This window comes from Aythya fuligula, chromosome W, assembly GCF_009819795.1.
Source record: "Aythya fuligula isolate bAytFul2 chromosome W, bAytFul2.pri, whole genome shotgun sequence".
In the NCBI taxonomy this organism is placed as follows: domain Eukaryota; kingdom Metazoa; phylum Chordata; class Aves; order Anseriformes; family Anatidae; genus Aythya; species Aythya fuligula.
This window is the reverse complement of record NC_045594.1, coordinates 18609359-18633544: the sequence shown is the minus strand read 5'-3', so window position 1 is coordinate 18633544 and position 24186 is coordinate 18609359. Positions and strand designations below refer to the sequence as shown.

Below are 24186 nucleotides of genomic sequence, written 5' to 3'. Positions count from 1 at the left end.
TGAATTTTATTTATAGTTTGGAATTCAGTGTAATGTTCTGGTCCTTTCAGGCAATGACTTGTTTTAGAGTAATCCAGAAAAGGGCAGCTTGTATTTACACTTTGAAACAGGTTGAAAACATCAGAGTGCTACCTAGGTGAGTTGAAGAATGGAAGTTTAGAATCTTAACTAGTCCTGCTCTCCCAGTTCCTGTCTTATGTTTTGGATCAGTCTGTCCTTTTTGTTACACCCTTTTTTGCTAGATGGGATTCTGTGCTACATGATGGTGCTCTTGAGTAAAATTTTGATTAAGAGCAAACACTTTTTTTTTTCTTTGCTCCATTCCTTTTTTTTCCCCTATAGGCTCCTTTCCTCATGTTTTTTAAAAATCCCAGTATGGATAGCTAAAAACCTAGCAACGTGAGAGATTAATTAAAAGGGATAAGAAGCAGTATAATTTCTATTAAAAGAAAAGTGTAGTTGTGGTTTAACCCAGCCGGCAGCCAAGCACTACACAGCCACTTGCTCACCCGCCCCCCTCCCTCTCTGGGATGGGGGGAGAGAATCAGAAAAATGAAGCCTGTGGGTTGAGACAGAGGCAGTTTATTAGGACAGAAAATAAAGTAATAATAATAATAGTACTACTAATAATAACGTGTACAAAACAAGTGATGCACAATGGAATTGCTCACCACCTGCTGACCAATGCCCAGCCTATCCCCAAGCAGTCAGTCCCCCCATCCTGGCCAGCCTCCCCCCATCTTAATTGTTCAGCATGACGTCAGATGGTGTGGAATATCCTTTTGGCCAGTTTGGGTCACCTGTCCTGGGTCTGTCCCCTCCCAGCTCCTGCTGCACTCCCAGCCTGCCCACTTGCAGGACAGAGTGAGAAGCTGAAAAGTCCTTGGCTTAGTGTAAGCATTACTCTGCAACAATTAAAATATCAGTGTGTTATCAACATTATTCTCATCCTAAATCCCAAACACAGCACCCTACCAGCTACTAGGAGGAAAATTAATTGTATCATAGCTGAAACCAGGACAAGTGTCTAGAGTCTAGAAACAGAAAAGCTAAACATACTTTTGTCAAATTTTTCAAAGAATTTCGAGAGTATGTTACTGATATACATGCTGGTAGAAACGTTTCTTACAGGATTCCTTCCTTTGCAACGTAAAGACCATCCTTCTTAGCATTTCTGTTAAACTTCTGTCAATTTAATTTTTTTTCAGTTCTTGTCTTAGCCTGAACCTTGTCTGCATTCCTTTCCTGTTACTGTCGTCTTCTGTTAGACATTTCAGTTATCCGAAATCAGTATATTTCTTACAAGACTTCGGAGGTTTGTGGAGTCAATTTAATATGGAATCTCTTAAAGAGAAATGTTTTGAATCAAGATGGCTAATTTAAACCTTCATTTTTTTTCCCTGCTAGTCATGATAGAACAATGCAAGATATTGTTTACAAACTTGTGCCAGGCCTCCAAGAAGGTAAGTTTTCTGTATGACCTGTTTTTACTGAATGTTAGATTTACACATAGTTCCTTTTCATTAATGAAAGGAGGAAGTGAGGAAAAGTATTCATGGAAAGATGAAAAATACCATCTTCACTTGTTCCAGTTCTAGCACTACTTCTCTATACTTCAGTGCTTTTTTCTGTTTTAGACTTGTACTAGCAGCATTACTGAAAAGTCAGTAATGAAAATACTAGTGTTTGTTTCGGTGAAAAGTAACATTTTGTTAACCTAAATAGCACTACAAAGTTTTCATGTTGGCATTCTCTATATTGCATACATTCTTCTTTAAACTGTGTATGTATTCATGTCTTTTCTGCCAGGTTTGCAGAGTTCTAAGAGACAGAATATTAATCTAGTGTAATTTTTATTTTCAGTTAAATTTTCTTCTCCTAAAACATACTTAAATACCAAGGTACTTGCTAGCAAAACATTTGTTCTTTCATAATCTATTTGGACCATGCATCTGTTGAACTAAAGGAATGCTTTATATTAATTATTCAGTATTATTTTTCAGTGGTGTGTTGCTACTTTTATTTAAGTAGAATCCAATCAAGCTGTCAAATGAGGACAATATCAGACATTTATAAGCAAGTTTAGGTAAAGGGATTGTTTTTAAATTGTTTCTAAGATATTGAAAAATCATAAATCATAGAATCATAGAATGATTTGGGTTGGAAAGGACCTTTAAAGATCATCTAGTTCCAACCCCTCTGCCATGGGCAGGGATGCCAACCACTAGATCAGGTTGCCCAAAGCCCTGTCCAACCTGGCCTTGAACACTTCCAGGGATGGGGCATCCACAACTTCTCTGGGCAACCTCTTCCAGTGCCTCACCATCCTCATAGTAAATAATTTCTTCCTAATGTCTAATTTAAATCTATACTCTTTCAGTTTAAAACCTTTACCCCTTAGTCCTATTGCTACATTCCCTGATAGAGTCCCTCCACAGCTTTTCTGTAGCTCCCCTTTAGGTACTGGAAGGCCCCTCTAAGGTCTCCCCAGAGCCTTCTCTTCTCCAGACTGAACAACCACAATTCTCTCAGTCTGAGAGGTGTTCCAACCCTCTGATCATATTCGTGGTCCTCCTCTGGACCCACTCTAACAGAACAGGTCCAAGTCTTTCTTGTGCTGAGGGCCCCAGACCTGTATGAAGTACTCCAGGTGGAGTATCAAGAGAGCAGAGTAGACAGGGAGAATCACCTCCCTCAAACTGCTGGCCACTTCTTATGATACAGCCCAGAATATGATTAACTTTCTGAGCTGCAAGTGCACATTGCTGGCTTATAGTCAATTTTTCATTCACTAGTACCCCCAATTCCTTCTCTGTGGGCTGCTCTCAATCCATTCATGCCCTAGTCTGCACTGATACTGGCAGTTGCCCCAACTGAGATGCAGCGCCTTGCACTTGGCCTTATTGAAATAAGCATAAACATTCAAAACCAATGTTTTGACAGAAATACTGAAGGAGGAAATACAAAGTATGGTATAGTATTTAAAATCTATTTTATCTATAATAACATAATGGTGTAATAATAGCTCTGCAAATGACTTGGTAATATTATGCCTCTCAAGAATAAGATCTAGGGTAATGCGATTATGGCAGCAAGAGCAGAGAAGTAGCAAAAAGTGCTAATACTACTTTCTGCCTGACAAGCTTCTTTTACAGGTCAGAGGAGCATTTTAGAATACCTTGATAAATATTGGGCTATAACTTTATTACATAACTAATATGTACAATTGTAAACAGCGGAAATGAAAAAGCAGAAGGAATTCTATCACAAACTGGGTATGGAAGTACCAGGGGACATCAAAGGGGAGACATGCTCTTCAAAGCAACATCTAGATTCATATCTCAGTGGTAAATGGTCTTATGTTTATTCTGTCTTGGGGTAGGGGGGGTGGGAAACAGACTGCCATTAAACTGCTGAAAGGATCTGTCATAGCTAGGTGTCTAGCTAATATTTATTAACACATGTAATTGTATAATACTGTACAATGCTTGTTTGTGCATGTATATTGGACTATATATGTGCTCACCATCTTTGAACTCACCGAGTCCAGTATTGTTGTTTTGCATCAGACTTGTTTATAGAATATGTTCTTTTAGCTGGCTGTAATGCGTTCCTGGTGAAGATCTTCATTAGTATCTATGTGGGAGCTCTATGATGATACTCTGCTTCTGGGCTGCTAGCAGAGCTGGTTATATTGAGCGCTGCACTATATACTTGTTCCCATTTTGACTGTGTGGGCCTATTGGCAGCTGATGTTGCTTAAGTAGATGGCCATGACTTGGAGGCAGGGTTATTTTTTATTAAGTTATTACGTTATTTTTTATTCCAGTACTGAACTGTACTGACATTAATTTCAGAAATGATGTGGTGGTTATATTAAGGTGTGTGTGTATTTATTCTAGGGCAAAAGAATTCTGAAATTTATGACTGTCAGGAGAGCATACCAGTTGTACACAATAGTGAATGATCCCTGATAAATTTATAGCAAGGTGTTTTGAATTGACAAGAAGCCTTTTTTGGGAAGCTTTGGATTAATGTCCAGGAAGGGTAGACGCATTACATACGTTTCTGCTACCAAGAATAAAGCTGTTTTCCAACCTTTTTCCTGGTTAGAAGAGAAGCTGATCATGTTCTGACAAACCTAATTACTTTGAAAAACAAACACAAAAAAAACAACAAACCAACAACAACAACAAAAAAGAAAAAACGAGTTGCTCTTGACTAGTCTTGACTTTGTTTCAGGATTAATTGTCATCTGAGATGTCTAATTTAATGCTCTGCTTTATTCTTGAAGGTGAAACTAAAACAGATGAAAATTCAAACAAAGAAACTTCTGAAGAAAAAGAAGAAGATAATGACTATCATCGAAGTGATGAACAGGTGGGCTTACTTCTGATATAGGTAATTTGTTAGTTTTATTTTCTATTTCAGCTTCAGTCCTGTTCTACTTTAAATTATTATTTTTTTTTCCCTCTGACAGAGACAAGATACAGTGTTCTCCCATGCTTTTGTGTAAACTTGAACTTTGTCTTTTTTTTAGGTAGCTGTGGGGAAATTTGATTGAGGTTTGATAGTTTATAACTAGTTCTGAGTTTTTGGACTATCAGCTAAATTCTGTGTTGGTTTTCATCTCAACTAGATTTCAAGTACTTTGTGCCCTTTTTCTGAAAGGGTCTACTCTCATGCCACTCTGATGCATCAGGACAGAATATGTTTCAATAACTAGAATGAAAAGTCTTTTTTAATTTACTATTTATTTTAATCCTTATCATGTTAAGGGTATATGTGGACTTCCCACTTTTGATATTCTCTGTCCTTCCTAACTCTCCAACACTTGATGTATTTCTTCACTGTCATTGATGGACTGTGATAAGAGTCTTTTGTCCTGTTCTCTGTGCCTGTTGTAGGAGGCTTGCCAGGTCAGGATGGTGGAGGGGTCGCTTGACTAGGGTCAAATACATTCCAATAGGTGCTGGTTGCAGTTCATGATATAGCATATAGTCAAAAGACAAATCTTCATGAGTAATTATGGGTGCAGAGAAATTAAAATCACAATCTATGATTATGGAAAAGTTAGAAATATCAGAGTGATTAGTAACACTATTAACAATATCATCTATTAACAAGGATTTACATAATGTTTGTATACATACACACCCTTTCCCAATGTATAGAACTACCGTTCCAGGAATCTCATTGGGATGTATTTCAAAGCAGCAGATATTCTGTTCTGTATCTAGACAGGTATCTTGAGCTTTAAGGGTGTTACTCTCACAAATGAAACCTTGTTGTTCTCGAACAACACATGTATTAACATCAACAGTTTGCCATTTATTTACATTTCGTTGGGCACATGCTCTGGGTTCTAATCCTAGCACAGTAATTGGGTATATGGTATATATCGAAGCATTGCATATAGTAAAGACAAAGCCAACATTTTTTTTTGTACTTTGAATGATAAGTGAAGTTGATTAATTGCCACCAGAATTGAAACTCCTTTTCAAACTCTGATGCATTATCCCAGATTTCTTTGCGAATTTCAGTGGGTAAGGTTCCTCCTTCCCCTTCCCTAATGATGGCTGGTATTACAGTTTTGGTTTACAGATAAGACAAAAAACAGAAATACCCAACAAATAAAATCAACTCTGCTTGGGAACACTCTAGATTGGTATAGGGGAGTCTGTGATCCCAGGTGTAGAAAACAGCATTTAGAGTAACTGGGAACAGACAAAAGAAAAGGTGCTCGGTTGTTATCCAACCAGCAGATTTTAGGTTAAAAGGTGGGTACTACCATCTAGTGCTGATTCGATGTAGTTTCCTGGAACTATCTTTCACTTCCCAAGTGTAAAGGTTCTTTGGGGTTGTTAATACCATTAACACTGTCCCAATCTGAGGCATTTTAACCAGCACAAGCTGACCTGCATAAAAGCCAGTAGGGTATTTCCTCAGTTTTACATCTGCCTTTAGTACCAAAAATGTAGCAGAAGCACAAAAAGCTTTCATCTTTGGACAACTATCTCCACTCCATCTATTATTTAATTGATAGATGACACTGGACAGTCGCAGATGCCATCCAGATTCATGGGTTTTAGCAAATCGCTTGACTAACCCATTAGTCCGTTCAACAATACCATTGGCCTGGGGATAGAATGGAGTATGGAATACCCACCAGATCACTCCTCCTTGTCCCAGTCTTGTATAACTACAGCTGTAAAAATTGATCCGTTATCACTCTGAATCTCCTCTGGAAGGGGGATTGTAGTAAACCATTCCTTTAAGCTATGGACTGTACTTTCTCCAGTGGAAGCTGCAACTACTGTGGCTATGTGGCTATGGTAATTCCTGAGATGACATCTACCCCCACCAATATGTATTTTTTACCCCCTGAGGGTCACAGTGGACCTACATAGTCGATCTGCCAGGTGTGCCACAGTGTTTTTCTGTCCTGGATATGTAGGGGAGGCACTTTACTCAAATGTTTGATGTGGGTTTTTTTTCAGTCTCAAAAGACATTGTGAACAGGCAATGGCCACTTGTTTGCACAACTTCACTGATACAGGCCATCCTCGGGCTATGCCTTCTTGATACAAGTTGGTTTGTTGGGTGTGGCCTCATTTTACATGCAACCATTCGAGTAAGTGTTCCCATTAGTGGTCATCACTCATGACATCAATTTTCCATAGTCATGTAAGGCTATCCACTTGTTGGTTCAATTGGCAGTAGTGGAAGCTGACCAATCATGCTCTTTTACCAGACCAATGTGCAGCACCCTTTGTTCTCTTATTTCTAGCAATTGCTTCCAGCTGTCAGTTTGCCAGACTGGGACTCTATTTACTTTCCAGTCATTGGCTGCCCAGTGGCCTATCCACTCTGTGGCTCCCTTGAAAGCAGTGTATGAGTCTATGTAGATATGGCTGGCGCCATATTGTGCAGCTAATAGCATGCCCTAAGCTCTCCTATTTGCACACTTCCTCCACCTGTTTCACTTAACCTTTCCCCTGTGGCCGCTTCCAGTGCCACAGACTTATAATTCCACTCACTGTTTTGCCTATAGGATGATACACTGGTGAACCATGCTCCTTCAAGGTCACTGCCTTCCCTCAGATGAGGTGCCTCCTGAATTGGAGATGGTTTGCTTGTCTGGTTTTGGAATAACAAAGTGCTGTCTATATCTTTCTGCAAATTACATACTTTAATGTTGTCTTCTGTAATAGGCATAATTTCATTGATACCTTCCAGATAGGCATACCATTTACAGCCCAGGTTTCTGGGCAATGCCTGCAGGTGGCGGTGTAACTTTACGAACTATATCTAGGAGAGAGAAAGGTCCCTGGATGAACATGTTCTGTCATAGAATCATAGAATATCTGAGTTGGAAGGGACCCATAAGGATCATCGAGTCCAACTCCTGGGTTCCCAGAGGAACACCAAAAAAAAATATTTAAAAAATCAGATCATGTGTCTGAGATTGTCCAAATGCTTCTTGAACTCTGTCAGGCTTGGTGCCATGACCACTTCCCTGGGGAGTCTGTTCCAGTGCCCAACCACCCTCTTGGTGAAAAACCTTTTCCTGATATCCAGCCTGAACCTCCCCTGTTGCAGCTTCAAGCCATTCCCTTGGGTCTTATTGCGGGTTACCAGAGAGAAGAGATCAGCACCTGTCCTTTTCTTCTCTGTTCCACCTGTTTCACTGCTTGCATTAGGGACAGCAAGCCTTTTTCAAGATCTTGTGAGAAACACTCTGTAGCCAATAACATAGGCTCAGGCGAGTATCTCAGTGAAGTAGCATTTTTATTTGCAATTGCAGTGGTGGGCGTCCTGCAAGTAGAAGAGCACAGTAAAAGTATATCATAACCTTATATTCCCTATTACCTGATACTTGATTCCTTCCCTGTTTCCTCATTGGCTGAGTACTACAGGTTCACAAGCTACTCGACACATTGCTATATCATATATGTACAATTTAATTTGACTAACCATTAATTTCTCCTTTTCTTTTTTTTTTTCTTTCTCTCATGACTAGAGGGCCCATGATTTTTGTTTTTACTGATTTCTCAGTGCTTGTCCTGTTTTTCTTAGCTATCCTCCTTAATTTGGGACAGTGGGACCTTCCCCTTACTGCTTAACATAGTCCCCACTGCTATGCCACTGTCATGCCTGCACAATCAATTTTGAATATGCAAGGTTAGTGGAATTTGAATATGCAAGGTTAGTGGAATTTCCAGCACTGTGCCCTTGTGGCCAAGAAGGCCAATGGCATCCTGGGCTGTATCAGAAGGGGTGTGGTTAGTAGGTTGAGAGAGGTTCTCCTCCCCTTCTACTCTGCCCTAGTGAGACCACATCTAGAATACTGTGTCCAGTTCTGGGCCCCTCAGTTCAAGGACAGGGAACTGCTTGAGAGAGTCCAGCACAGAGCAATAAGGATGATTAAGGGAGTGGAGCATCTCCCTTATGAGGAAAGGCTGAGGGAGCTAGGTCTCTTTAGCTTGGAGGAGACTGAGGGGTGACCTTATTAATGTTTATCAATATGTAAAGGAGTGTCAGGAGGATGGAGCCAGGCTCTTCTCGGTGACATCCAATGATAGGACAAGGGGCAATGGGTGCAAGGTGGAACATAGGAGGTTCTGCTTAAATATGAGACAAAACTTTTTTACGGTGAGAGTGATGAAACACTGGTACAGGCTGCCCAAGGGGGTTGTATATGCAAGGTTAGTGGAATTTTCCACTGCAAAAACACATTCTACTGCAAAAACACAACTTTGTTTCTTACAATCAGAATATGTCATTTTGGTGTCATTCAAAGAGTGGGAACTAAACTCTAGTGGTCTCTCTGGTCCTTCTAGTCCCTTCTGCCAGAATTACAATGGGAACCATGCTCACTGAATCCCCATTCTACACGCATAAGGTTAGGTGTAAAGGACCTAGCTGCTGGAATAGCCTCAGTTCTTTTATTAATAATTCTAATGTGTTCTCATGCTGTTCAGTCCATTCTCATGATTTTCCCTTTCTGAGCAAATTGTATAAGGGATGAGCAATAATAACCTAAAATTCCCAGGACTTGCTCTAACTCCCTCATGCTAGATGGATTTTGCCCATGCTCTATTTCCTTCAAATTAGAGCATTTCTCTTCTTTTCTGGGGGAATAGAAGCAGCTCCTTTAATCCACCAGATCCCCAGGAACTTTAGCTCTTGTGCGGGTCCCTTATATTTGGACAGAGGAATTTCTAATCCTAAATTTAACATTTTTTTCTCATACACCTTCCATGGTATGTCCAATTTCCTTCGAGTTTTCTTCTCCTATCAAGATGTCACCGACATATTGGTATACTGTAACACCTGGTAGACTGGGGACTTCTGTTAAAACCTTTGATGAGGCATTATGAGCAATGGTAGAGGAGTGTTAATATCCCTGAGGCAGTCTATTAAAGGTATACTGTATCCCTTTCCAAGTAAATGCAAATTGGGTCTTATCGTGGTCCTGGAGGGGTGTTGTCTGAAAAAGTGGATCCTTTTACCCTGCGTGCAATAAGCCAATTCAAACACTAAGGAGAGATATTGCATTTATTCAGGCCTGGGTGCTCAGTGGATTCTCCACAAATCAAGCACACCCAATGCCAGTTTCTTCATTACATTTATACATTGCATGCACGCATATTCTATATCTAATGAATATTCATGATAACCTATATAGGCTGTGTAATTGTGCTGTGCCATTCTTCTTGGCTCCTTTTTAGGCTCTTCTGTGCATGCCTAATTACAACTATCTCCCCCCTTTTGAGACTTAAGGTGATATAACATCCTTAAGTCTCAACATATTTATTTCGTCTTCTTGGGATACAGAAAAGTATACATTGAATTAAGTAGCAAGCGACTATAATCATTAAAGCAATCAACAAAATAATTACAAATAAGTGCTTAAGCCATCCTAGATTAGGGAGCCACGAGGTTAACCAAGAGAGATCCCATCCTTCCCTTTCATAAACTTCCAAAGCCAATTTCTCTAACTGTTGAATAGCTGTGAATTATCAGAGAGATTAAAACAACACATTCCTTTGAACTCTTCACAGCCATGATTATGTCTTAATAATAACTAATCGATAAATGCCCGATTCTCTAAACTAGCTTCTCATATTTGCATCATTTCAATTGAATTCACTGGATAATTGATGAGTACTCCTCCTTATTTTTGATCCATGTTCTTTTGAAGAGAAACTCTTTTCTGTGGCACTGTAGCTAATACTTCTTTTTCCTTGCCTTTTTCTGCAGACTGTTTCACAGTTAAATTAGACAGCTTATTTCCTCTTTCTTGGGTGGTTCACCCCGATTGGTGAGGTTTACAATGCATATCAGCTACAACAACAGGGACTTGTATACTTTCAAGTAAACTCAAAATTTCTTCCTTATGCTTTATCTCTGTCCATTGTGCATAGTAGTACTCTCTCTTTCCAAATGGCTCCATGTGCATGGACTACTCCGAAGGCATATTTTGAATCAGTCAAATATTTATGTGTTTGCCTTTGCTTAACTGCAAAGCTCAAGTGAGGGCAATTAATTTGGCCTTCTGGGCTGATGTGCTGGGAGGCAACATTTGAGCTTCCACTACCATCTCAACAGTAGTGACTACATATCCAGATACTCTTTTTACTTCCTTCATAAAACTGCTACCATCTGTATACAATTCCCAATTTGTGTCTTGCAAAGGGGTATCACTCAGGTCAGGTCTACTTGCATAGACTCCTTAGTTGTTTATAAGCAGTCATGCTCAGGTTTACTTTCTTCATGTCGAGTTGAAAGAAACATGACAGGGTTGACCACAGCTGTAGTCTTGATGGTCACATCATCTGGTTCTATAAGTACTGAAGGGATGCATGACACACAGACTCCTGATGGCTCTTGAACAGGAGATGTTTATTGCCCTTTTTCACTACTACATATAATTTCCACGTAGCCCCACGCACTGTCCATGCGCCCGAATCTATCATACAATTGGTTAGAGACCCTCAGACACGCGCCTGGAGCCAGCCAGCAATTGGCCACTGCCCAAAGCTCATCTTTAACACTGTAGCCAATTTACTTTATCTCAACCTTGCTCAAGTTTTTGTTTCTACCACTTGTTTCCTCATTACCTCTAATTCAGGGATGTGTGAAACAGCACGAAGCCACCTGCGAATTCCTTTCCCACAAAGTACCACTTTAAAATTATGCTGGGGAGAGCCAGTGTCCCCCCTTCTGATCCAATACCGTAGTTACCACGTGCAGAACATAAACAGTTATTTTTTGTCCCATGGTGAGCTTCCAGGACTCTTGTATTAGCAACACTGTAGCAGCCATTGCCCTCAAGCATCCAGGCCATCTCTGACTCACTGGATCCAATTGCTTGGAAAAGCATGCCACTGCTAACATAGTCCCCTAAGCGTTGGATCAGGACATCGAGGGCTACAGCCTGCTTTTCGTAGGTGTACAGTTTGAAAGGCTTTTCTAAATTAGGCAGCCTGAAACCCGGGGCTTTCATCAAGGCTCTTTTAAGCAGACTCCGATTGTCATTGGTCCACTGAAGGGAGCCCTTGGATAACTTCAACAATTCATATAAAGGTTTCATCATCAGTCCATAATTAGGAATCCACATGCAGCACCATTCCCAGGAAAGTTCTTAATTCATGAACATTTCAAGGTTCTGGGAGCTGGCAAATATCTTCCTTCCTTTCAGTACTTTACTGTCTCTGTCCGTTTAAGATTTCAAAACCTAAATATGCTACAGTTTCTTGTGCAATTTGAGCCTTCTCCTTTGACGCTCTATACCCACTAAGTACGAGGAAATTTAATAGGCTAATCGTCAGTTCCAGACATTGTTCCTGGGAGTTGTTAGCTCAACATATTGTAGTATTATTCCCTTTCTGTTGTCTTGTCTCCATAATTCTAATTCTTTTGCCTTTTTTTTTTTTTTTTTAAATCCTTGTGAAAATGCTGTCCAAGTACACTGAGTTTTCCTTCCCATCTCGGGGTTCTCCCATTCAAAGGAGAACATTTCCAGTGCCCTTCCTTTTAACAATAGGCACACTGAGTTTCTCCTATCAGGGACTTTGGCATTCCTTTACCACGTCCCATAACCTCTTCTAAATCCACCTCCAGGTCCTCTTTGAGAACCATAAGTTCCTTCTAGTATAGCAATCAATCTAGCAGTCCATTTCTCTTTCTGCTGTTCCATATTTCTATAAACCACCCAAGCTGTATCCAACAATTTTGTGAAATCTCTAGCATCTGCCCCCTGCAGCTTAAGTAACTTCCTCCGAATTTCATTGTTTCCAAAGCACTAGCCATCCTATCCGGGTCATCCCTGTAACTTCTGGCAGCTATTTTCCAGTTATTTAAATCTGTGATTGAAAAAGGCACTTTTCACCACAACCAGACCATCATTCCCACCTGCCTGTCTCAACAGGTCCCTTCCCATTAGGGGTGTGGTATGGTAGGGGCATGTATAGAAACTTATGCACAAACATTTTGTTGCCAGTTCTGCATGTAATGGGTTGGAAAAAAGGTCTTACCTCCTGCCTTCCCGTCGCACCAATTCTGGTTGCAGAATATTTACTCATAGGTCCTTTATAGCTATTTAACATGGAGTAACTTGTTCCTGTATCAACTAGAAATTTAACTACATCATTCCCTAGCTTAATGTCAACCAGGGGGTCAGCTGTGGATGTCATTTCTTCAACCCCCTGTCCCCATCAGTCTTGAGTCCCCTTTCACTACTCCAGTCATTTCTCCAGGTACTGGGGTTGTAGTTGGAATGGGAACCCAATTGGACTGCCTTTTTGGACATTCGTTTTTCCAATGTCCCTTCTCCTTGCAATAGGCACCCTGATCTTTTGCCAAGGAAGTCCTCACATCTAGTCTTTTCCCTATTCTTCTACCTCTCCCCTGTCCTGGTTTTTCTTTCAAATCCCAGTCCCTAGATGGAGCTTGAACCCTTGCGAAACTGTCTGCCAATATTGCTGCATTTTGTTTTCTGACCCTCAATTTTTCCTTTTCATTTTCCTTTTTTTCAGCCTCCTCCCTATTATATAATTTCTATGCAATCTCATTCACTTCAGATATGGTCATTCCTGACATCCCATCTACCTTCTGCAACTTTCTTCTAATATCAGGTGCTGACTGCCTCACAAATAGAGTAGTAAAGGTCATTCTATTAGCCTCATCCTCTGGATCCAGATCTGTCCATTTTCTAGTCACCTCACACAATCTTTCAGAGAAAGCAGACAGATCCTCCATCTTACCACTTACCACTTGGTATAACTTGGTAAGGCTCTTTGATCGAGATATTCTGTTTTTAATTCCATGCAAGATTAGCTGTTGACATTGCTTAATCATTAATCTCCCTGCACTCATATTCGGGTTCCAGTTGGGTTCCTGGGTTGGCATAAATTGACCGGGACCATCTCTATCATTCTGCCTCTCATTCTCTTCCCTTGCCTTTTCCATAACCATTCTGTTTTCTTCTGGAGCGCATAAATTATTCAACAATACTTGAATACCCTGCCAATCTGGGTTATGATTTTCAACAATCATCCTAAAGGATCAAAGCATCTTATCAGGATTATCTCGATAGGACTCAGCAGATTCCTTCCAGTTCATTATGTCTGATGTTGTAAATGGTACTTTTACATATACTGGTGATCCATCTGGGCCCACTGACTGGTGAAGGGGGGGCTTGGATCACAGGATGCTGTTGTGCTTGAGTTCTTCCGGCCACCGGGCTAAAGGTTTCGCTGCCCTGATCTCCACCCTCCATTCCAGTCATAACACTTTCCCCCCTGGAGCTATCAGCATCTGGATACCCTCCTCTTCATTCTCTAGCTTTAAATATCTTTCCTGTGTTACAAGCGGAGCAACGCTGCGAAGGCTTCTTCATATCATCCATCATCATTATTACATTAGAATCTGAAGTCAATAATCTACATTTATTTTGATTCACGTTATCATTCCTCAAAGTAAAGAATACATCCACATAAGGTACCTCATCCCATTTATCTAATCTTCGACAAAGCATCAGCTGCAAAATAGTATTATAATTCAAAGTCCCATTTTCAGGCCATTTTTTCTTCACTGTCCAATTTGTACATCAGCCACAAATTATTACAATATTCAGTCATTTTTCTTTTCATCAGGGGATCCCCTCCAAACTTGTTCCAGTGTTTTGAAACACAACCAAAAGGGGAGCAAGGGGTTATTGTAGATCCTTTTGCCCATATCTTTAGGCAAAAAGAATCTTTTTAACCAAAATCTCATATCATCAGAATACCTATTCCCAAAATGTACCCATGCTTATATCCAGATACCGTATACTCCAGTCATAACTGTCGAGCACATACAATTACAGATTAACCAAAATATACCAGAGCATGCTTTACCTGAATATCGTAGATTCCACTTGTCACTGTTATAAATGGCTCAGGATTCAAATTAGGATTAAATAAAAAAATAGGATTTATTGAAAGAATATAAAGGAATAGAGGTAAGCAAACAGCGCTGGGTGCACCGGGAGTCTCCGCTCCACCAGGACGCACACCAGTTACATCAAGCAGCTGATTTTTATGCTCCTAGACTAATACATATTCATTACTACTTCTAAAAAAATAGATTATTAAAATTAGCTTCCGGGGTGCAGTCCCTCCTACTGGAGCATGCGCAGTCTCCTCTGGGGTCTCTTCTGGGGGTCTCTAGGGGTCTTCCATGCTGAAGGCTCGCAGTCTTCCTCTCCCCCTTTGTACTTACTGGGCACCATCCCAAGTTTACGGAACATCTTCTTCAAGTCTTGTCTCCCAGCCGTCCTTCAGCTTCTTTCTCCTTCCTCTTTATCTCTCGGCCCCCCCTAACCAGATACCAAAGATCCACATAGTATCCCATAACAGTCACTAGTTGTTATCAGTTGTTCTGAAACTCCCAGACACATGAGTAATTAAAACATTCTTCCCCAGCCATTCACAGACACATCTATAGCAGTGTTAGAAATAGAAGTCCGGAATAACAAAAGCAAACAGGTTCATAAATTTAAGAAGTGATAAATTGACTAGAATGAGGGGGAGACTGGGACACACTGCATCTGTGGTTCAAGAATTAAATTGACAGTGCAGGGCCCAGAGGCAGACAGGATTCAAACAGAATTGTTCTTTATGGACACGAATTGTTAAAACATTCCTCACAATCCCTTATCTTCTTTTTAACATCCCCAATTCGTGTCACTTCTGTTGTTAATAACTGGATTTCATCAGTCCGTTCTTGGAGGGTCCAATTCTTAAACATCATAATTGACATATCCCCTTCCCTTTTTAATGAAGTTATTACAAATGTACTATTTATCACCCGGTGTATTAATAACGTAAGGCAAGGTATCATACAAGGTATATACAATAACATAATTACACCACATGACAATAAAAATAACACTCTTTTAACCCATGGTCCACCAGGCAGCCATGAAAATAAATCCCATTCCATATCCTTCCAGGTTTGTGTTTGCTTGCTCACCTCCCCCCCTTCCTTCTCTGGGATGGGAGAGAGAAACGGGAAAGTGAAGCCTGTGAGTTGAGATAAAAACAAGAAAATAATAACAATAATAATAATAACAATAATGATGATAATAGTACTACTAGTAATAATGTGTACGAAACAAGTGATGCACAATGCAATTGCTCACCACCCGCTGTCCGACGCCCAACCTAACCCCGAGCAGTACGGCCCTCCTCCCAGCCTGCCTGCTGGCAGGACAGTGAGAAGCTGAATTTGGCTTGGTCCTTGGCTTGGTGTAAGCACTGCTCTGTAACAATTAAAAACAATTAAAACATCAGCATATTATTAACATTCTTCTCATCCTAAACCAGAACATAACATTCTATCAGATACTAGGAAGAAACACCCTTTTTATCAATCTTTAAACAGCAATTACTAAAGCTAAATTTTCCACAGACTTCTCCTTCTTGTGCTAGTAAATAATCCAAAGCTAGGCAATTTTGATACAAAGCAGTTCTCATCTTTATAATTCATTTAGATCAGTTCTCATCATTTATAACTATTTCTATTACAGCTAATAACCTAATTATTCTATTAAGTATATATACTGGGGTCCTATAGTCCCAGGATCTGTCTTCTGCCCACGTATCTGGATCATAATAGGCAAACGCCTTCAGTCAAGGAGTTAGGCCCGCTTTCAGGGTCATTTCAGGCTTGTGTTACCGTTCGGCCTGTCAGGGTGATCCAGCTCCTGTAAAACGAATCACAATTTTATATAGGTTTAAAAAAAAGAGTTTTTTTTATGTTATTTTCTCGGGACAACCTGATCTTAGTGTGGGAGAAGTCCGGTCGAGGCCCTCTCACTTGGCAGTCAATACCCATAGGGGTTGCCTCCCTCGGTAGACCATACACACCGCAGTGGAGGGTCCTGCCCCGGTCTTGCCTTCTCCCTTTTCTCCCTTTAGGCTTGTTCCCTTTATTTAGCATCCTTCATTCATGCAGAGCCTCGTTGCCAGAATATTAGTTCTCCCTTAGCTTGAGTTTCAGTTTCCCAGGAGCGGACTCAACCCTCCAAGTTTCAGTAGTTACTGGTCCTTTTATTCTGGATGCGTGGGTCCCTTTCTGCAGTTCTCACAGCTGTTTCAGTAGTCAGTAAAACAAGGTACAGTCCCTCACATCGGGGGTTCAGTGATTCTTCCCTCCCATGGCTGCTTGTTGAAACACTTTCTTTTTTTATCTTCTGACAAGTTAAATAACAGTTATCTAATTTGCTTTGCCGTATGGCCCTTTCCAGGTTCCTGTAGCAGGATTCATCTGATAGCCACGGCTACATTCACATTTGTAGCCACATTTCAGGTTGATACAGATTTGACTACAGATACCAGGGTTTTGGCATTCATCAATGTCTCCACAGTTTCTCTTGTCTACAAACTCAAACTCAGCTGGACAGTCACATTCATTTATGTTGCATTCCTTCAGGGGCTCATCACCCCAGTCCTTGTAGTCTCTCTGCTGGTTACACACTTTATTGATATCTATGCATTCTCCACTTCTGCACTTGAATTTGCCAGGTCCAGAGCACTGAATACAGTTTGCTTCATCAGTGCCATCCAAACAGTCTCTCACACCACTGCACTGCCTACTCCTATGGACACAGTTCCCGTCTTCACATCTGAACTGGTCTGGTCCACAGGTCCAAGAAGGGCAGTTAATTTCATCACTTCCATCCTTGCAATAAGGATCTCTGTCAAATCGCCACTTCTTGTAGATACATTCACCTGAGCCGCACTGCACCTCACTCACAGAACACTTCACCGGAGGTGCAGGCTGGCAGCCACACTGCTCCAAAGATTCATCCGAGTGGTCGGAGCAGTCACCTTGACCATTGCAGACAAAGCTTTTGGAAATACATTGTCCACTACTGCATGTGAACTCTGCTGCACTACAAGTCACATTGCCACAATTCTCTTAATCTTCTCCACTGTCACAGGCTTTTTCACCATCACATTTCCATGACACTGTTCTCATATGACACAGCTCAGCACTTTCGTCAGACCCATCTTCACAATCCGGGTCCCTATCACATTGCCATCTGTTTGGCACACACTGACCACTGTTGCACACAAAGATTTAGCACACATCTTTTTCACACAAGCACTCTCATCACTGCCATCTGAGCAGTCTTCACATTTTAATCTAGCACCGTCGGCAGCAGTGCACAGTCAGGCGAAGGCGAGCAGCAGGCAGAGCGCCCCGCACCGTCACCTGTGTCACTTATACTACTCCTATTACCCATGCTGTTAGTGTCAGTGGCATCCTCCTTTTCTTTTTGCCACTGACCATTTACCACAAATGGATGAGACACATGATTACTAGTTAGGAAAGAGAGTGTAACGTCTGTTATACGGCTGCAGGCAGTGCCAGCTGCAACCTTAGGTTTGTGAAAGAGCCTGCCGGTGGTCATTTGGCAGTGTAATCTGCGTCTCTGCACTCCTGCCCTTCAATAGAGCTAAGTCGTCACTAGTAATGGTTATAACACCAATCTGGGGACTAATAGTCTTTTTTGCATTGCAAGATAAACCTTTTATAAAAAGAATGCCAGAGAGAAGCAGCACAGCCACTGCTGCCGCTGCCTCCATGGTTACGTCAGACAGGCTGCAGGGTCCTGATGTCCGCCCCTCTGCTCTGTGCCGACTCGCCTCACGATGAGAGTCGACTGCCGGTGTCCACTGACGGCTCTGGTCTCCCGTAGCAACTCGATCTCGGATGTTCCGCAATTACTTCAATTTCCCCGTGTTTTGCAGCTTCTGTCAGGTCTCTCAGAGCCGTCCGTGGCTCTGCAGCGTCCCAGGGCTCTCTCCGTCCAGCGGTAGTCCCTCCATAGTTTCTCTGGTCTCCCAGCGCCGCTCCAGTCTCTCGGCCTGTTCAGGTCTCAGCGAGTCCAGGTCTCGGCCTGTGCGGGCCTCATATGTTGCAGGAAGCACAGCCGAAAGCACCAGTAGAGTCAGATCATGCTCCTGCCTTTATCTTGTCACAGTCAAAACATTTAAGAGCAAAAATAGGATACACGAGATACACAAGATACACCGGGCCCATATATTAGGCACCACCACTCAAACTTGGATAAAACAGCACTTCTTTTCAGTCTGTCAAGCACTTCGTTCATCTCTGCCCACTCCCCTTGCGGAGAGTACAGAACCACGGATCGGAACTCTGCACTCACTTTGCAGCAACGCTGCGTCTCACTCACACAGCACAATCGCACACGGAGGCCTCCAGCACATCTCATTCATACCACAGGAATATAACTTAGAATGATAACCAACCAAATAAGTATTGTCTCTGACTGTGTTCTTCGTGAAGTGACTTGTAACACTTTGTTTCAAACCCTTACACAAATACTTTCAACACAAAATACATACATAAAAACACATACAATTATTAACACTCCGGTTAGTATCCCTCCAGCAGCTGAAAACATACCATTTGTCTGCAGTTTCAGGAGATGTTTGCTCCTGCGGTGAGCAGCTGAGAGTGGAGTCCCCTCCGAGCAAAACGCTCAGGGTGCACCTAGGGGTGTCCACGCTGCAGCCGATCCCACAGCCGAGCAGAGTGTCTCCTGCCTGGCTCACCAAAATGACTCACAGAAAGCTGACTCCACAATCAGTAAGATTGTAAAGTAGGTATGTTTACTCAGTTCCATGCAGCACGGGGCAGGTAGTCCCACCAAAGTCGTACACGCCTAACATGGCAAATTGCTTTAGTAAAGAGTTACATATACATAAACATTCCTATACATATGCATATTCCTAACCTGTCCCTTTGTGAACAGTCGTCCTTATCTCAGACCCCTTGATTAAAGTCCGAACTGTGAGGTTGTTTTTGATCTCGTTCTCGGGGTCCGAGAGGCTCCTGTTATCTGGTGGTATAAGTGCAGCACAGGCACAAATGTAGCACATATTCATTCTTAATCAATTGCTCTCTAATTCCAATGTTTCAGCTTGCTCTTTTCCGGATCCACAGGTATTCTACTATTAATGTTCAAAGCCTGACAGACCCCGTCCTCCGTGGATCAAAATACATGGGGTCTTAAGGGTTCTTTTGGTCATTCTATCATATAATACTGGATCATTTTTAATTTACTCTTTAATTTTCTGGGGCCCCTATTGTTCCAATTTCTAATCATTATTCATAATGGACTTTTTGGTCATATATCTGGTAATTTGCTCCCTTTCTGGTCCTTGGTCTTCGATTTTATCTGACCCATCCGGGAATTTTACTAGTGGCAATTCCCACAGCCCTTGGTTGCCCCCAGTGAGAGTGTCTTGCAGGGGGTTTAGGACCTATCACCCACCCACGTATCACTCCATTCACCAGCCCAGCCCCCCCCGACAGGAGATTAGAACCGGTGAGAAAACAAAAAGACCTCCACGCTGACTTTAGAAGTCTCAGTTACACTCTCACACACAAACACGGGCAACCGTACCTTTACCCAACCGGACGGTATCTTACGAATCAGTCGTCTTCGTCCAGAGTCCAACCGGACGGTATCCACAAGCGTCTTCGTCTGGGATCGAACCAGACGGTATCCAAACGACTGTCGTCTTCATCCGGTTCGATTCCGGACACCGGAACCCAACCGAACGGTATCCAAACGACCCTGTCGTCTTCGTCCGGATCTTCGCGCGCAGAATTACGGGCAAAAAACAGCCGGCAAGGGAGCTCAAAAAAAATCAAATTCTTTGCTTACCTTTATTCAGGTTCAGGATGGCATTAGTCCCGATCTGACTCAAACAGGAGCCACCAAATGGTGGGGCGCCTCACCTAGATTAAATCAGAATTCAGGAACTATAGCCCTCCCGGACGAGCCCCCAAATTGTTATAAATGGCTCAGGATTCAAATTAGGATTAAATAAAAAAATAGGATTTATTGAAAGAATATAAAGGAATAGAGGTAAGCAAACAGCGCTGGGTGCACCGGGAGTCTCCGCTCCACCAGGACGCACACCAGTTACATCAAGCAGCTGATTTTTATGCTCCTAGACTAATACATATTCATTACTACTTCTAAAAAAATAGATTATTAAAATTAGCTTCCGGGGTGCAGTCCCTCCTACTGGAGCATGCGCAGTCTCCTCTGGGGTCTCTTCTGGGGGTCTCTAGGGGTCTTCCATGCTGAAGGCTCGCAGTCTTCCTCTCCCCCTTTGTACTTACTGGGCACCATCCCAAGTTTACGGAACATCTTCTTCAAGTCTTGTCTCCCAGCCGTCCTTCAGCTTCTTTCTCCTTCCTCTTTATCTCTCGGCCCCCCCTAACCAGATACCAAAGATCCACATAGTATCCCATAACAGTCACTAGTTGTTATCAGTTGTTCTGAAACTCCCAGACACATGAGTAATTAAAACATTCTTCCCCAGCCATTCACAGACACATCTATAGCAGTGTTAGAAATAGAAGTCCGGAATAACAAAAGCAAACAGGTTCATAAATTTAAGAAGTGATAAATTGACTAGAATGAGGGGGAGACTGGGACACACTGCATCTGTGGTTCAAGAATTAAATTGACAGTGCAGGGCCCAGAGGCAGACAGGATTCAAACAGAATTGTTCTTTATGGACACGAATTGTTAAAACATTCCTCACATCACTGTCAAGTGTATACAAATACTGATTAACTAAGATAAGCAATATCTCCTGCAAGTGTTACACTACTGTGTCACTTACCCACTGTGGCTCAGGGAGAATACTTGCAGAGTCCCCATTGAAAAGCTCAGTGCACACTGGAGTCTGGAGAACAGTGTCTCCCCATTGGCAGCCAGTAAGTTGATCCAAGCAAGGCCTTACGGCAGTCCCATCTGGGTCACCAAAAACTGCTGTCCAAAAAAGTGGATTCTTTTACTTGGTGTGCAATAAGCCAATTCACACACTCAGGAGAGATATTACTTTTATTCAGGCCTGGGTGCTCAGTGGATTCTCTAAAAATCAAGCACACCCAATGCCAGCGTAATAGTTAATATATTTATACACTGTAATTATGCATATTTTATCCATCTAATACATATTCATGCTAATCTACATATGTTGCATAATTGTGTTTCACCATTCTTCTTGGCTCCTTTTCAGGAACTTCTGTGCATGCCTTCCTTTCTTTGGAGGTCCTTGGTGGTCTTTTTTGATGAAGTACCCTTTTATCCATATATGGTAATGTGTCTTAGGTAAATGTTAAGCAATTTTTTTTGTCCTGTACTACATAAATAATATCTGATGATAGAGATGCTCATTTAAACAGATAATACATCTATTCCAAGGCAGAGTTTCTTCCATTACAGATGCATCATGAAAAGCATACAAATAACAACCAAAGTTGCCATCCACGGGTGTGATGCTCCCTGAATTTGTTACCATCTCTGTAATATTTGGTACAGCTGAAGTTAAAGGGGCAGTGTTAGCATTCAGTCGCCTAGAATCAATTATAAGATGCCACGGTCCATTTGTCTTTTAAAGTGGCCAGACAGGAGAATTGTAAGGGGAATGAATGCGAGTAATGATGCTTCTTTTCTCCAAATCTGTTACCAGCCTATTGTTATAAATGAAGTCTCAACTCAGTCTGAATTTAGTAATATTTATACTTATAAAAGGTATAAAAGCTATAAAAGGTATAAAAGGTATAAAAGGCAAGTAAACAGCGCTGGGTGTTCAAGGAGTCTACGCTCCACCAACACGCACACACGAACATCGAACATTCTAAATATACAGAACATTGCTTTACATACTAAACCCAAGTATGCCTATACATACGTACAATCAGGAAAGGTAACAAACAATCCTTTAAGTTCTATGACTTAAAAGTCTCCATTTTCCATTCCTTTTGAACAATATCTCTTGCTTTAAGTTGTCAAGAAACTCAGTCTTCAGACCTTATGTCCTGTTCTTCCCGGAATGAAGAAAAGCATATCCATCTCCTTTTCAAGGCCAATAGGCCTGGGTCAAAAGGCACGTCCACGTCAGCAGGGGGCATAACAGAAAAAGCCTTCGATGGCTGTAGCAGCAGAGGGGCCGATGGCGTAGCAGTTGGATCAGTAAAGGAGTCCGCAGCTCCCTCACTGTCTGGTAAACCACACGTGTCTGACTGTGGTCCCATAGGGCTCTTTAAGGCCTCAGAGACTGCTCACCAGGTGCTGAGCAATCCTGCTGCAACCTTGTCGTTTTTAGTTGCAGAGTCCCACACCTTGACATCAATTTGGTCCCATATTTCAGGATCATTAACTGTCCAATTGTTAAGAAGGAGAATAAGCTGTAAGGTTACCAGGACAGTCTGTTTCTAAGGATGTATGATTCCCCATAATGTGAAACTGCTTACCAGCGAGGGGCAGTTGTGTGCATGAGTCCACTTCTCTCAGCTTGAGCTTCTTTCCAGCTCCAGTGCCGCCTATTTCCAGCGACTTTCTGTACGATCTTCTCTGAGCGGTTTGCTGCGTTTGGCCAAACCTATCTTCGTGAGGCAATCAATGTGCCTGTTCCCGTCCTGGTCTCCATTCTCCTAGCCTGTTCTTTTTTTTTTTCCTTCTTTCTGCTCCTTTATTGATGATATAACTTCATCACATCGTGTTGCCTTTTTTTTTTTTTATCTTGAGGGCAGGCTCCCCTCTTATACCCTTCTCTCCACAGCAGTTCTTTTCAAAACAACTTTTCATTGGTCAAACAACTTTGCAAATAACAACAACAGCAAACACTCAGAAACATCCATGCCTTAACGGCTGGAGAACAAGAAACCAGCTGGAGAACAAGAAACCAGAGACTGCATGGAGTCTCCTGAATCATCCTTATTTGTTCCCAGTTAGCAGTTATTCTGACACCCCCTCCCCAGATATGAGAGACTTCAAGGAAAAACCTACAAATACATTTCCCTTCAAGCTCTCTATTGACACGAATTGATAAAACATTCCTTTGCAAGATACGAGAACTATATACATTAACCACTCTGTTTTTCTTAGATTTGTGGTTATACAAGGGTATGTATGACAGAAGGTCACATTCATCATACCATGCGGCCCTAGCATAGTTCCATATTGACACGAATCAGATGAACACATTTCACAATCCCCCATCTCCTTTTTCATGGCATTGATTCGTGTTTTCCTTTCCAATCAAGTCAATACTTGCCGAATTGATATCAATTTTGGATCTTTGTTTGGTTTTATTATCATCAGGGAATGGATTTTCTCTTTCCCTGGTTCTGGGTCAACAGGTACCGCAGATATTTGCATTCCTTGTATAACTGAGTGTATTAGTCTGGTAATACCAGGTATTAAACATGGAATTATTAACAATCCTCCACATATCCCCAATACAACCATTCTTATTTTAGCAAACCAATCACCGCCCATAAAGCCCTCTCCCATAATCCTCTTAGATCAATTCCATTCCAAGTTTGAACTGGGACATATGCAATTTTCTTCATTTCTTTTAAAAGTTCATTTACAGCTTTTCTGTTGTGGTTTAACCCAGCTGGCAGCTAAACAACACACGGACGCTCGCTGGGAGAGAGAAACGGGAAAGTGAAGTGAAGCCTGTGAGTTGAGATAAGGACAAGAAAATAATAATAACAATAATAATAATGACAATAATGTGTACAAAACAAGTGATGCACAATGCAATTGCTCACCACCTGCTGTCCGATGCC

At 41.7% G+C, this 24186-nt stretch overlaps 1 protein-coding gene across 1 annotated transcript in view; it reads left to right on the top strand.

The window, feature by feature from the left end:
* Window positions 1-24186, top strand: part of LOC116501394 (polycomb group RING finger protein 3-like) — a 73776-nt gene that overhangs the window by 8346 nt on the left and 41244 nt on the right. Inside the window, exons 4-6 of the mRNA XM_032206926.1 lie at window positions 1408-1463; window positions 3237-3347; window positions 4295-4380. Coding sequence (XP_032062817.1) covers window positions 1408-1463; window positions 3237-3347; window positions 4295-4380 — 253 coding nt within the window. The remainder of the gene's footprint in view (window positions 1-1407; window positions 1464-3236; window positions 3348-4294; window positions 4381-24186) is intronic.